The sequence below is a fragment of the Carcharhinus amblyrhynchos genome, chromosome 6 (genome assembly GCF_965287045.1).
Source record: "Carcharhinus amblyrhynchos chromosome 6, sCarAmb.v2.hapA, whole genome shotgun sequence".
NCBI classification, from domain to species: domain Eukaryota; kingdom Metazoa; phylum Chordata; class Chondrichthyes; order Carcharhiniformes; family Carcharhinidae; genus Carcharhinus; species Carcharhinus amblyrhynchos.
This window is the reverse complement of record NC_137329.1, coordinates 106,508,946-106,524,216: the sequence shown is the minus strand read 5'-3', so window position 1 is coordinate 106,524,216 and position 15,271 is coordinate 106,508,946. Positions and strand designations below refer to the sequence as shown.

At 42.6% G+C, this 15,271-nt stretch overlaps 1 protein-coding gene across 1 annotated transcript in view; it reads left to right on the top strand.

Annotated features, from left to right (window-relative positions):
- The first annotated feature begins 2,874 nt into the window (after positions 1-2,874).
- helb (helicase (DNA) B) overlaps positions 2,875-15,271 on the top strand; it is a 45,226-nt gene continuing 32,829 nt past the window's right edge. The window contains exons 1-4 of the mRNA XM_080191143.1: positions 2,875-3,150; positions 7,859-8,209; positions 12,816-13,009; positions 14,296-15,078. Of these exons, the coding sequence (XP_080047269.1) occupies positions 2,928-3,150; positions 7,859-8,209; positions 12,816-13,009; positions 14,296-15,078 (1,551 nt within the window). The 5' untranslated portion in view covers positions 2,875-2,927. The remainder of the gene's footprint in view (positions 3,151-7,858; positions 8,210-12,815; positions 13,010-14,295; positions 15,079-15,271) is intronic.

Here is a 15,271-nt window from a genome sequence, read left to right as displayed (position 1 = left end):
TACAGTGAAAAATATTGTTTCTTGTGCATTGTACAGACAAAGCATACCGTTCATAGAGAAGGAAAGGAGAGAGTGCAGAATGTAGTGTTACAGTCATAGCTAAGGTGTGGAGAAAGATCAACTTAATATAAAGTAATCCATTCAATAGTCTGATGGCAGCAGGGAAGAAGCTGTTCTTGAGTAAGTTGGTATGTGACCTCAGACATTCATATCTTTTTCCTGATGGAAAATGATGGAAGAGAGATTGTCTGGGATGCGTGGGGATAAGGTTGGCTGCTTTTCCGAGACAGCGGGAAGTGTAAACAGAGTCAATGGATGGAAGGCTGGTTTGCATGATGGTCTGGGCTTTGTTCACATTGTAACATAACGTCCCAATTCCTGTACTCTATGCTGTGACCAATGAAGGTGTGGGCCAAGTGTCCTCTTCATCATCCTATCTACCTGTGACTCCACTTACAAGGAGTTATGAAAGGAATGGGGTGGAGAATTAAAACGGCAGGTGACCAGAAGTTCCACGTTTACAGATTGGCCTGCAATTGAAGCTGCTATTCTTTCAGTCACAACTTGCCCAAGTTAAAGGAGATAATGCATGCAGAGCCTCTGCGGCCACATTATTAGTACCCCTGCGAGAGTTCAGTACTGATATCAGAGATGTTTGGTGAACTCAGCTGCAGTTCACACATAGAATCATAGAAATCATAGAATCCTACAGTGCAGAAAGAGGCCCTTTGGCCCATCGAGTCTGCACCAAACACAATCCCACCCAGGCCCTACCCCCACATATTTTACCCGCTAATCCCTCTAAGCTATGCATCCCGGGACACTAATGGGCAATTTTAGCATGGCCAATCAACCTAACCTGCACATCTTTGGACTGTGGGAGGAAACTGGAGCACCTGGGGGAAACCCATGCAGACACGAGGAGAATGTGCAAACTCCACACAGACAGTGACCCTGTCACATAATGGTTGACTCAATGGCAAGCTTGTAGTGAGCTCCTCCACATGTTCCTCACAGACAGTGCAATGCATTCGGCAATTGCTGCTTCATTGAAAGTGTTTTTAAAGTCTGCATCTTCACTCTCTCGAACAGAATGGATATGTGAACTATCTTGGTGGCAATTTAATGGGGAACAAGGGCTCAGATCACTGATTCTCAATGGGAGAATTATTGGGAAAGGAGGAGGAAATCATTAAACTAAGTTCTATTCAACCCAGGATGCTTCAAAACAAGGAACGATTGAGATTGTGACTATTTTAAAAGGATCAGGAAGGCGAGTTGGATTAAGGGGGTTACAGGAGACAGTGCAGCTGCTGGGGAACATGTCTCAACTTGTCTGGTGCAGGAGGAGTCTGGGTTAGTTTCAGTCTGAGTATCAGTGGGTTATGGTATGTTGTAGGTAAATCATTACTTTACACTTATTACTACTGGTTACACTTAGCCTATGCCAGTGAACTATTGTATTACTGCTGGTTATGATTGCAATCTGAATGTTACCAATGCTACTATTATTTACTTGTGGAATTAAACTACTTCCCATCTCTTGCTTCCCTCTGCAAACCACTATCCACCTCCTTCTCTTTCTCGCTTGCTCATTTGTTGCCTCCTGGATAGAAATTCAGTCCACATCAGCTACTGGCTGGTACAAAACCAGGAGTGAACATGGTCAGCTACAGCCTGCCCAATCTTCCTCAGGTCAAGCAACATCTTGATTTTAAAATTCTCATCCTTGTTTTCAAATCCTTCCATGTCCTCCTCCCTATCTGTGTAATCTCCTCCAGCCCCACAATCCTCTGAGACAGCTATGATCCTTTAACTCTGGCATCAGTTGCTTCATCATTGGGAGCCATGATATGGAGATGCTGGTATTAGTCTGGAATGGGCACAGTAAGAAGTCTCACAACACCAGGTTACGTTCAACAGGTTTATTTGGAATCACAAGCTTTTGGAGCGCTGCTCCTTCTTCGGGTGATGTTGTGAGACTTCTTATTGTGCTCATCCTGGTCCAACACCAGCATCATGGTTACCACTGACATTGCTAGCTCAAAATGGAGAGGATCTCCAAGAAGATTGTGCATATCAGACTCACTTGAGGAAGGAGCAGCACTCCAAAAGCTCGTGATTCCAAATAAACCTGTTAGACTTTAACTTGAGGCTTCTTACTGCGCCCATCATTGGTGGCTGTGTCTTCAGTTGCCTCGGCTCAAACTCTAGAAGTCTCTCCTTACCTCTCCACTCGCCTTCCCCCTTTAAGACCAACCCCTTGGACGAAGATATCAGTCACCTGACCCAAAATGTCTCCTTATATGACTCAGTGTCATATTTTGTTTTATAATGCTCCTGTGAATTTGGGATATTTTCTTATTTCAAATGGAGTTATATAAATACCAGTCATTGTAACTATCATTTGCCAACCTGTTCATGATGAGAAAACTCCTTCTATTTCCTCCCCTCCCTCAATTTCAAATCAGGTAGCAACCCAGTTCCGATAAAGCGTCATCTAAACTCGAAAGGTTGGCTCTATTACCTTTCCACAGATGCTGTCAGACCTGCTGAAATTTTCCAGTATTTTATGTTTTGGTTTCAGATTCCAGCATCCGCAGTGTTTTGCTTTTAGCAGCCCTATCTTTATAGTTATCGAAGCTTTAAAAAAAATCCTAAAAACGTTTCCACGGTTAGAGCACGGTCGATTAAAGAAAAGGAGCTTTTCAGTCTCACCAGGGATGTTCAGTCAAAGCAGGAAACGTGAAGTGATGTAAGTGGGTGGGGAATTGAGAGCGAGTAGCTGAGGACTGGATGATTCATATTGCTGTTGGCGGGAATGGGTGGGGTATAACGTGATGAAGCTACCGAAGGTGTCGATGTGAGCTGGGGCTGGATTGAGTGAAGCTGAGGCTGTGCTGCTTGCTGTCCCGGGGATTCCCATCATGTCCAGGCAGCGCGCGGCCCGGGGGAAACCCATGGTGATAAAAGGATACATTTTACCGCCGAAGGATATAGTGAAACATGGTTCGGATACAGAGGAGGAGGAAGAGCAGGAGCAGGAGGAGGAGGAGGAAGAAGAACTGCAGTTTCTGGATCTCGCAGACATGATCAGCGTCTCTGATGGTGCTAGTACCATCAAAGCCTCTTCCGTGGCGGAGCAGTTAGGTAAATTTTTTAAAAAAATAATGATTTCCGTTTGCAATCTGTTCAGTGCCGATAACGGTGGAGTCCAGCTCGAGAGTAAACCTTTTTCAAAGTTGTCTATTTTACTCAAGGATCCACAATTGCAGTGGAGTGGGCCTTTTGTGTGTCCCTTGTTTTGTTATTCGTTTATGTCGCTGGCTAAGCCAGCGTTTTCATTGCCCATTCCTAAGTGACTTTGAGAATGCTTCACAACAAGTAATTTTTAAAGGACCCGCAGGGTGAGATGGATCAAGGGGGTTACAGGGGAACCTGTCTCAATTTCTGTAGTGCAGGAGGAGACTGGATTAGTTTCAGTGTGAATACCAGTAGATTATACTATTTTATGGATAAATCATCACTTGTTACTATCGGTGAGTTACTGCTGGTTATGTTTGGTAACATTCAGATTGCAATGTCACTGGTGGAATTAAAATAGTTCCCGCCTCTTGTTTCTCTCTGCAAATCACTGCCCCACCTCCAGTTTCGTTTCCTCGCTTGCTCGTGGGGGCTTCCTGGATAGAATTCAGCTCACGTCAGCTACTGACTGATACAAAACCAGGAGTGAACATGGTCAGCTACAGCCTGCCCAACCTTTCTCAGGTCAAGCAACATTTTGATTTGAAAATTCTTGTTTTCAAATCCCCACCTCCCCCTGTCCTCCTCGCTATCTGTGTAATTTCCTCCAGCCCCACAACCCTTCGAAATATCTGTGATCCTTTAACTCTGACATCAATTGCTCCATCATTAACGGCTGTACCTTCAGTTGCCTAGGCTCTGAATTCTGGAAGTCCCTCCTTACCTCTCCACCTCGCCTTCCCCCTTTAAGACCGACCTCTTGGACCAAGATTTCGGTCATCTGACCCGTAATGTCTCCTTTTATCACTCGGTGTCATACTTTGTTTTATAATGTTCCTCTGAAGCTGGAATATTTTATTATGTCAGAAGGAGTTGAATAAATATGAGGAGTTGTTGTGTCAGTCACGTTTGCAAACCTGTTCACAATGCCACATGATTAAAATGTTCTCTTTCCTCCTCCTTTCTCTCACAATTTCAAACCAGAATTGGCAGCCCTATCTTTAAAGTTATTGAATCTTAAAAGTGTCCTAAAAGCATTTGCATGGTTAGGGTAGGATCAATTGAACGCAATGAGCTTTTCAATATAATCCAGGGGTGTTCAGGCAAAGCGGCAAATGTGATCACATTGTGAAATGCTGTAAATGTGGCTGGGGAGTTGAGGGTAACTGAAGTCTGAGTGATTCATATTGGTATTAGCGGGAATGGGCAGGTTTCAATGTGCTGGTGCTGTCAGAGATGTTGAGCTGAGCCTGTGCTAAGCTGCATTGAGTTTGGCTGAACTGTGCTGCACAATCTCACTATCCTAAGGATCCCCGCCATGTCCAGGCGGCCTGGTGGAAACCCATGGTGGTGAAAGGATACATTTTACCGCTAAAGGATAAAGTACAACAAGGTCGGATACAGAGGAGGAGGAAGAACTTCAGTTTTTGGATCTGAGACATGATTTTCGTCTCTGATGGTGCAAATTCCATCAACGACTCTTCCATGGCATGGCAATTTCACGGTTGGAATAGAATGTGTGGCAATATGAACTTGTGCACTTTGGCAGGAAGAACAGAAAAGCAGTGCATTATTTAAGTAGAAATTGAAGAACACAATAGTACAGAAGGATCTGGGTGTCCAGGCACATGAATCATAAAAAGTGAGTACGCGAATACAGCAAGTGATTAGGAAGGGAAATGGAATGTTGGTATTTACTGCATAGGGTTTAAGGTACAAGAGTAGGAAAGTTTTATTGCAGGTGCACTCCTGACCCACTGCTATGGTGTTCCAGGGTTGCGGGTGGCCTCCATTCTGAACTGTGGAGGTAGCCCCAGGCATTGTTCAGGTGAGTCCCGACATCTGCAGGTCACATTGTTCCAAATGTGTTTCACACTGGCGTGTTGTCCTGCACTATGGGGAATCTGATAGGTTGGATCAGGCTTTCATTGACACCCTATTGACAGGATGCAGATAAGGCTCACATTGGCCTCTAGTAGGTTTTTTTGACCAGCTATGGCAGGTGCAAGTGGTAGATCCCAGTGTAAATTAATGCTGGCTTGTAATCGATTTCTTGGTCCCCTGCCATAATCTTTTCCCATGTTCACCATTGAACATCCCGGTGGGGGGGCCATGGGAAAATTCTGCCCAGAGGTGAAACTGGGGTCATGGTAGACATGGAACATAATTAGAATGGAAAAAAATGATAACATAATGGCACGCACTGTGGTGCTATGGGTGAAGAAAATCTATTGTCTTAATTTACCTATTCAGACAATGTATAGTTTTCTTACTCACATCAACATTTAAGGACATTAAGAAACCTATAGTGGATATTGTTTAGAATTTGCCATTTTAGACATTGGATAATGGCAGCAACAGATGCCCTTCATTGTCAACAGTCCACTAACTCCGCTAGGGTATCATGTGAAGGCATTTTTTTTTGCAAGATGTAAGACAGTTGCTGGTGTCTATAGGGTTGGAATTTTCGCCATGTGCACAACCAGGAAGTTAGGCTTGAAAATCCATTCTGTCCTGTGCCCATTCTGCAGACATCAAGTTATACTCACAGAATCACAGAATACTACAGTGCAGAAGAGGCCCTTTGGCTCATTGACTGACGTGTGAAATGCCCTGACCAGCCCTCCTAATCCCACTTGCCAACCCTTGACCCAAAGCCTTGAATGTTATGGAGTGCCAAGTACACATCCAGGTATTTTTTAAAGGATGTGACGCATCCTGCCTCCACCACCCTCCCAGGCAGTGCATTCTAGACCATCACCACCCTCCCAGGCAGTGCATTCTAGACCGTCACCACCCTCTGGGTAAAAAATGTTTTTCCTCAAATTCCTAAACCTCCCATCTCTCCCTTTTCAGCTTGTGGCCCCTTGTAACTGACTCTTCAACTAAGAGGAACCTATCCACTGTGTCCATGTCCCTCATAATCTTGAACACCTCAATCAGGTCGCTCTTCAGTTTTCTATGCTCCAACAAAAACAACCAAAGCCTATCTTACATATCTTCATAACTTAAATGTTTCATCCCAGACAGCATCCTGGTAACTCTTTTCTGCACCCCCTCCAATTCCAAATCATTCTTCCTATAATGTGACGACCAGAACTGCACATAATACTCTAGCTGTGGCCTCATCAAAGTTCGATACAACTCCATCATGATATCTCTGCTTTTGTAATCTATAATTGATAAAAGTGGGTGTGCCATATGCCTTTTTCACTACCCTATTAACCTGCCTTTTGCCTTCAGTGATTTGTGGACAAACATGCGAAGGTCCTTTTGTTCTTCAGAACTTCCCAATGTCAGACCTTTCATAGTATGCTTCCTTGTCAAATTACTCCTTCCAAATTCACGTTTCCTGTGAGTCTCCTAAGAATAAGCCCAAACGTGAAATAGACAGAAATCAGCATAAACAATCAGGGTCCTAGGGAAGCACCAAACTTGCACTATAAGTATCACCGTGAAAAGTTTTTTAACCCCTTTAAGCATCATTCATGCATATTAGACAGTGTGCTTCACAATCTGCAATTGGTGTACTATAAAATGGAACAGAAGAAATTTGAGAATAGAGTGCCAGTCTCAGTCAGAAACTCTCAATAAATGAAGTAAACACTGTCTCTGTTGCACCTGAACTCCTGATTGTAATTTGAACGGAACCTCTGAACAGGCAGAATTGCAAGGAATGTATATAAGGCTCTGTAGCTTGGAGGTGGATCCATTGTTATGAATGGAGAAATCGAAAGGCAATTGCAAAAGAATTGGAAGTATCAGGCATTTATGAACCACCTCAAGCTCAAAATTATTTTGAATCTTGACTAACTCACAGATTCCACATGTCTCTGGGCACATACACGCAGGAAATTCCACACCAACGTTTCCAGGCAAGGAATGAAAATAGGGTAGACGATAAAATCCTTATTATTTAAAAAAAGCTTTATTTGGTCCAAAAGGAAACAAATAGTTGCAAGCGATTGAATATGCATACTTAATAAATGCTCACTGATAAGTCATTTCAGAATATTACAATACGTCTCATTTCCTCAATATATCCTGTTGAGAGGGTGGACTTGTATGAGACCATTATTATTTGATTTGATTTGTTACTGTCAAATGTATTAGTATATAGTGAAAAGTATTATTTCTTGCGCACTATATAGACAAAGCACACCATTCATAGAGGAGGAAGTGAGAGACTGCAGGATGTAGTGTTACAGTCATAGCTAAGGTGTAGAGAAAGATCAACTTAATGCAAGGTAAGTCCATTCAGAAGTCTGACAGCAGCAGGGAAGAAGCTGTTCTTGAGTTGGTTGGTACATGACCTCAGACTTTTGTATCTTTTTCCTGACGGAAGAAGGTGGAAGGGAAAATGTCCGGGGTGCATGGGGTCCTTAATTATGCTGGCTGCTTTGCCAAGACAGTGGGAAGTTAGACAGAGTCAATGGATGGGAGGCTGGTTTGCATGATGGATTGGGCTACATTCACGATCTTTTATAGTTTTGTAGATCTTTTTTAGTTGGAAGCTATAAGTGATCTTAATAGATGTATTCTTATGTTTTATTGTAAAGCCATTGAATGTTAGCAGTTAGATTTCTGATCTCTGTATTTATGTATCTTTTTCTAGTTATAATTGAAGACCTTCATTCCGGTGTAAATTACAAGGTGTATGGAAGGTTTCATTTTACTGCTCCATGGTGGATAGTGACTGCAAAGATCAAGAGAAAATGGTATTTACAACATTATCCATCCTACAGTCTGAGGAGCTGTCTGGGCAATCAAAGCAAGCAAATTATCAGCCTGTTCCTGACAAAATGTGGCGTCAGCCCCGAGCATAAGAAATCCTTTATTGATTATTTGCCTGAGAATAGTAACCTTGAGTTTTCAAACTTATTGCCGACTTTATGGAAGATTCAAGACAAAGGGGATGCTGAAGGTTCTTTTGCAAAAGATATTATTGCAGCCGTTAATAATTCAGGTAAGCATGAGTGACTCTTTATGGATTATGACTTTCAGCAGCAGCATCTTTGATCATATGCTGAAATACTAGAATGAAAAGAAGTGAAAGATACCTTAAGTTATCCCAATAAGTTGCAACAGGAGAAAAGCTTTCACTCCATCTGATGTGAATTTTGATAACAATATTAATCTTTGGGCACTTAGGTTATATGGAAACATAATGCAAGAAGTTTTTTTATTCATTCATGGAATGTGAGTGTTGCTGGCTGGGCCAGCATTGATTGCCCGTCCCTCATTGCCCTGATGGGGCAGTTACAAATCAACCACGTTTATGTAGATCCGGACTCGCAAGTAGGCCAGACCAGGTAAGGATGGCAGATTTCCTTCCCTCAAAGACATTAGTGAACCAGATGGGTTTTCTTTCATGACAATTGATTTCATGGTCATAATTAGACTTTTAAGTTTAGATTTTTATTCCATTAAGTTTCACCATCTGCTCTGGTGGGATTCAAACCTGGGTCCTCAGTGCACTGCCTTGGGTCTCTGGATTATTAGTCCAGTGATAATACCACTACGCTATTCCTCCCCAAGTTGAAGAACGATGATCGTTTGTGTGGTTATGATGATTTTGTCAATCACAGGACCTTGTGAAGTATTGTGAAGCTTGGAAAAGCAAATTCATAAAATCATTTCTTAAATTACAACTAGTTTATGCAGATTTTCAGAAGTACACTGATTGTCCAATAAATCAGTTCCACTGGCAGCAATTATAATCACCTTTAGACCTTCTATTTTTACCGAAGTAAATATGTCATTACAGTACTCAACAACAAATCATCCCCCTGTTTTGTGTCATTTGAGGGACTTTCAGTGTAACAATTGATCCACAAATTAGTGTTTGTGTGAGTGACGTAGAGCATGCAACATCTGCCTGCAATGTTCAAAATTCAATCTGTACCATCCTAACTGATCAGTTCATGACTACCTTCTAATAAAATTATTATTGGAAATTTTAAAAAATCACTCCCTGGCATTGACAGCAACTGATTCAGAACTGAATGTACTTTTTGTACTGTTGGCTATGTAAGTCAAATGGAGTAAATATTTAGTTTTTAGGTTAGGTTTTTATTCATAGATTTTTATAGAACCCTGCAATGCAGAAGGAGGCCATTCGGCCCATTGAGTCTGCACCGACCACAATCCCATCTGGGCCCTATCCCTGTTACCCTATGCGTTTACCCCAGCTAGTCCCCCTGACCCTAAGGTGCAATTTACCACGGCCAGTCCACCTAACTAGCACATCTTTGGAATGTGGAGGAGGAAACTGGAGCACCCGGAGGAAACTCGCCAGACAAGGGGAGAATGTGCAAACTCCATACAGACAGCGTTGGAATTAAACCTGGCTCCCTGGTGCTGTGAAGCAGCAGTACTAACCAATATTGTTGACTTTTTGTAAGGCATTAATTGTTCAAATTATAGCCAAAAAAAGTTAGAAACACAATTCAACTAAATTATTCTTATTGTACAGGCATTTAGAAATACAGAATACTTTAAAGACATGGTGAACCCTGAAGCTTCTGTTTCAAGTGATATGCTTTTCACAGTGTGGGCTATTTGTAGTGGTATCGATGTACCTCCCTCTATTCAATGAAGAATGCTATAATTTTAATCCGACTATAGAATCTCCTTCTGTTTTGTACAAAGTCACAACTGCTGTCAATGAGTCCACCTCTGTAAAGGACATAAGCCAGGCAGTGTTTACAGGGTCACCGCCTGAAGACTCGATAAAGGGCTTTATTTGGCTGAAGAAGAGTCCTCTGCATCTCACTTGGGAGAAAATCTCACCTCAGAGAGCTTCTGGTCGACGGCTGTCTAATCCAGAAGTTGCAGAGGTGTACCAAATTGACACTATTCTCCCCTGAATCTGGCTACATTAGGGGTTCCACTCACATACACACAAGGCAGGGTAGGTGTAGGAAGATGCGGTGGCGTGGGCTCGCTGGGCCGAAGGGCCTGTTTGCCGTGCTGGGTTGTTCTTTGTTCTTTGTTTGTTCTAGCACCACAAGCAGCCCTTTGATCTTGCAACCCCTTTGGAGCTGTAACCTTTATTTTCTATTGTCTCTCTGTGTTCTTCCTACCAAAATGAATTGCCTCTCTGCATTGAACTTCATTGGGTGGGAGGGTGAATTGTGAGGAAGATGCAGACTTGGTGCAGTGTGATTTGGACAGGCTGAGTGTGTGGGCATTTGCATGGCAGATGCAGTATAATGTGGTTAAATGTGAGGTTATCCACTTTGGTAGCAATAACAGGAAATCAGATAAAAGCAAAATGCTTTGGATGCTGGAATCTGAAACCAAAAGAGAAAACACTGGAAAATTTCAACAAGTCTGGCAGCATCTGTAAGGAGAGAAAAGAGCCGATATTTCAAGTCCAGATGACCCTGGGTCAAAGCCGAGCTCCTTACAGATGCTGTCAGACCTGCTGACGTATTCCAGCATTTTCTCTTTTGGTCCCTATAGGAAGGCAGATTATCATTTCAATGGGTATAAACTGAGAGAGGTAGATATTCAATGCGACCTTGGGGTCCTCGTGCATCAGTCACCGAAAGTAAGCATGCATGTACAGCAGGCAGTAAAGAAGGCAAGTAGTATGTTGGCCTTCACAGCAAGAGGATTTGAGTATAGGGATAGGGATGTTTTGCTGCAATTGTATAGGTGTTGGTGAGACCATGTCTGGATATTGTGTGCAGTTTTGGTGTCCTTATCCAAGGAAGCATGTCCTTTCTACAGAGGGAGTACAACAAAGGTTTATCAGGCTGATTCCTGGGATGGTAGGTCTGTCGCATGAGGAGAGATTAAGTTGGTTAGGATAATGTTCACTGGAGTTTAGAAGAGTGAGAGGGGGTCTCATAGAAACATATAAAATTGTAACAGGGTTAGACAGGTTAGATTCAGAAAGAATGTTCCCAACAGTGAGGGAGTCCAGAACTAGGGGTCATAGTTTGAGGATAAGGGGTAAATCTTTTAGAACTAAGGTGAGGTGAAATTTCTTCACCCAGAGGGGAATGTGTGAAGTTCACTACCACAGAAAGCAGTGGCCAAAACGTCTGATTTCAAGAATAAATTGGACATAGTTCTTGGGGCTAAAGGGATATGGGGGGCAAGGGGGATCAGGATATTGAATTTGATGATCAGCCATGATCAAAATGAATGGTGGAGCAGACTCAAAGGGCTGAATGGCCCTCCTACTTCTATTTTCCATGTTTCATCTGCCACTTTTCTCCCTATCCCACTAACTTGTCTACATCCTTTTTGAGTTCTGCACTATTCTTCTCACAGTACGCAATGCTTCCAAGTATTGTATCATGTTGAAATTGTGTCCTCTGGCTCATGGTTCACGTTATCAATATATATCAGGAAGATCAAGTGTCCCCACACTGACCCCTGAGGAACTTCATTATAAATCCTCCACTATTTCAAAACACACTTATTAATCACTCAGGTTCCTAACATTCAGCCAATTTAGTATCCATGATGTGACTATCCCTTTTATTCCATGAGGTTTAATTTTGCTCACAAGTCTCCCATACAGCACTTTGCCATTGTAAGTCCATGTACATCGCATCAACAGCATTGCCCTCATCAACCCTCTCTGTTACATAGAAACATACATAGAAAATAAAAACCAGGAGTAGGCCATTTGGCCCTTCGAACCTACTCTGCCATTCATTATAATTATCAAATTCAATACCTTGATCATGCCTTCTTCCACCCCCCCCCAACCCCCAACCACCAATATCCCTTGAGCCTTTTAGCCCCAAGAGCCAAATCTAATTCTTCTGAAACCACACAATGTTCCATCTTCAAAAAACTCCAGCAAGTTAGTTTAAAAACAATTTTTCCTTAATAAATCAGTGCTAGCTTTCCTTAAATAACCTGCATTTGTCCAATTAACTATTAATTTTGTCAGGATATTTTGTTTCTAGAAGTTTCCCCACCACTGATTAAACTGACTGGCCTGTAGTCGCTGGGCTTATTTTTAAAAGATGAAATAGAAAAATAAGGAGTAAATGGTCTACTCCTATCTCTATGCTCACAGAAGATTGTAAGGCTGTGGGATACACTATCAAAGAGCATAACCATAAAAAAAAGGTGTGTGTGTTGAAAAAATAGCAATTAATGAAGGAATATGGGAAGTGAGTGGTTGCCTGAGATTAGGATTACTGCTTCTGCAGAAGGTAACTGCAACTTCAATTTACACAATGTTTTTAATATTGGGGGCGGTATTTTATCATTTGCTGTCTAAGTGTTGGGCAGACTTGAAACTGGGAAAGTTTCAAATCTGTCTTTTGGGCCCGTTTTTAGGCGTAAACTGGCACCAATTTCGCTAATCGTTTTACGCCCCACTTTACAATTGCTGTAAAATAAGTGCAACATCGTGGCAAAATCCCGGCCTGGAAATCATTCCAGGATGCTTCAGAAGTGTAATCAGAAAAATATCATTTTATAGCTGGACTAGAGTGCTGTACGAAGAAATTGGCTTGTTAATGTTAAATTGATGCATGTGAGAGTGTGCATGTAAGGTACCATTTGAGATTAAAATGATTAATTTACCATTAATTTAGATGAAGGGAAATATATGCAGCACGCTTTAATGTTCCCGAACCTGATGAAGTATTTGCCAGTACTCCTGCCGCGGAACTTTTTACATATTTTGGTGCCAAAGGAGGAAAATGGAAGGAACCCAATCACCCTCGATACACTGGCGAAGTTGGATGAGATGGTTCAGACAGAAGTGTGGAAACTAGGATTTAGGCTGGTAAGTTATTCTCTGTGCACAATTGTCAGTGCAATGTCTGTGCCTGTTTAAACATTGTAGTGCGTGCACTTGTTTTTTGTTTAACCTGCATTTGACTTCTGGGCTCTAACTGACTAAATTATTTGGCTTCAAGGCTGGGAGGCTATGAGCTCACGGCACTCTCTCTTCATTTAATTTATGTTTGTTATTCATCTCCAATCAGTAACCTAGATAACTCAATGTTAATGTTATTACTTGGACCTGCGTGGTATCGTTTAATATTTTAATGGGACTTGCAGAAAGTAACTAGTGACAACAATCGGCCTGATTTTTACCATCAAGTCGTGTCTGTTTTCGGGTGCGAAAACTTGGCAAAGCCGGGCATGAGGCGAGTAGTGCAATTTGCGCCTGCCCACGCTGGCTCCCCCTTTACCGAGGCCTGAAAATGGCCATGATCAGGACTGTGCCCAAATCGTGCACGATGGCCATTTAGATGCAATTTGCATGCAATTAAATTGACTTAGTGGGCTGCGTGCCCAAACTTACCAGCACTTTCCCCTTTACCACCACGTTCGCCCATCCAGAATCAGTGCGAAACAGACACGCTCTATAGAAGTCCGATTCAGGCGCTCCAGTTAATGAGGAGACAAGTGCCTAGCGTCTGATAGCTTGCCGGGGGGGGGGGGGGGGGGGGGGGGGGCGGGGGGAGGCGGTGGCAGCGGCAGTGTCTGCAGGGGCCACGGGGAAGCATTAGCCGGCTTGGGAGCGATGTGGCAGGGGAACCGCATTCTATCTTTTTTTTTGTGTAATGTGCAGTTGGCGGTGCAGATCAGAGCTGCAGGATTTTGGGCACCCTGCCCACAGGCTTGTGCAGCACGATTCAGAATCGCTGATATTTTCACAGGCAGGGTGCGTATGGAGGCACCTGAGAACGGATCTGAAACTCTCCCAGTTTCAAGTCTGCCCAGCACTTGGAATTAAAATGATAAAATAGGGCCCAATAAGTCAGTTGGCAACAAAAATATTGGTTGTCATAGATCTTTTCACAGTCAATATGGGGAGAAGAAAGAAGTGAGACAGAGAGAGAAACAGAACAAGAATGAAGGATTGGCAAACAAAATGAACAATTATAGGAAACAGTGCCATGGGAAATCAGCTTATATTCCCCTTTCACCTTATTGAGCCATGAGACTAACCCAATGTGATAATTATAGTCCGATTGAAGAGTCTGTTAAGGTGTAATTGTTCTCAAATTAAATATTCCATTTAAGAATGATTTCTCAGAGACATTTCTTTCTTTTTGATAGATTCTCTCAAGGGATCTACGTCTCTTTGGTTGTGAGGCAACCTTGTCAACCTTTGAGGAGGCTGATCTACTTGGGACAATTCCAGAGTTACAGAGGCATGCTTTGGTTATTTATGATCAACTGAAGCAAACGTGTTGGAGTAAGGGACACACTTACGTTGTTGTTGATAAGCTGACTAAGTTGCGACCATCTGAATTCAGTATTGAAAGCGCTTGGAAATCACTAAAATTTTTAAAAGACCATGAGATAATTGTAATAGAAAAAGGACGAATATACCTAAGAAATTTCTACAACAGTGAGAAGGGTATTGCGTTGCGCATAAAGGAGCTCAAAGGCAAACCTCCATGGCGCATTCCTGTGGCAGAAGTTCAGAGAGAAGCCTTCACTTCGATGCTGGGAGAAAGACTAGCTGAAAATGCAGAGCACAGGAAGGATATTAAGTGGGATCCAGGCCAGGTGAGAGCTGTTGCCATGATGTGTGCCAATCCTGTGACGGTCATCAGTGGTAAAGGCGGCAGTGGAAAGACCACCCTCGTCAGCCACATCTTCCAGGCAGTAGTTGAGATGATGAAGCGCGCGGATGATGAGGAAGCGTTGCGAGCTTGTCAAGATCTCGAGGGCGATGAATGCGCTTCTGAAACTTGGAAGATCCCAGCAAGTAAAATTGACTCTGATGAAAAATCTGAAGTCAGAAAGCCAACCGTGCTGTTCACTGCACCAACTGGGAAGGCAGCCTCTCTCTTAAAGAAGAAAACTCAATTTGATGCTTATACCTTACACCAGGTAATCGCTATTTGATAATACTCTTGCACATTGTTCAATTATTTTCAATGTGTTTTAGCATGAAGCAAACAGATGACCTTTAAGAGAATTCTTAAAGCGCTCTCACTACTGTGTTGGAAGTGAAAATAAGGTCTTCTGTTTTTACGGAGTACATTACTTCAGGCTGCATGTAACTTTGAATGAATTTCTCCAA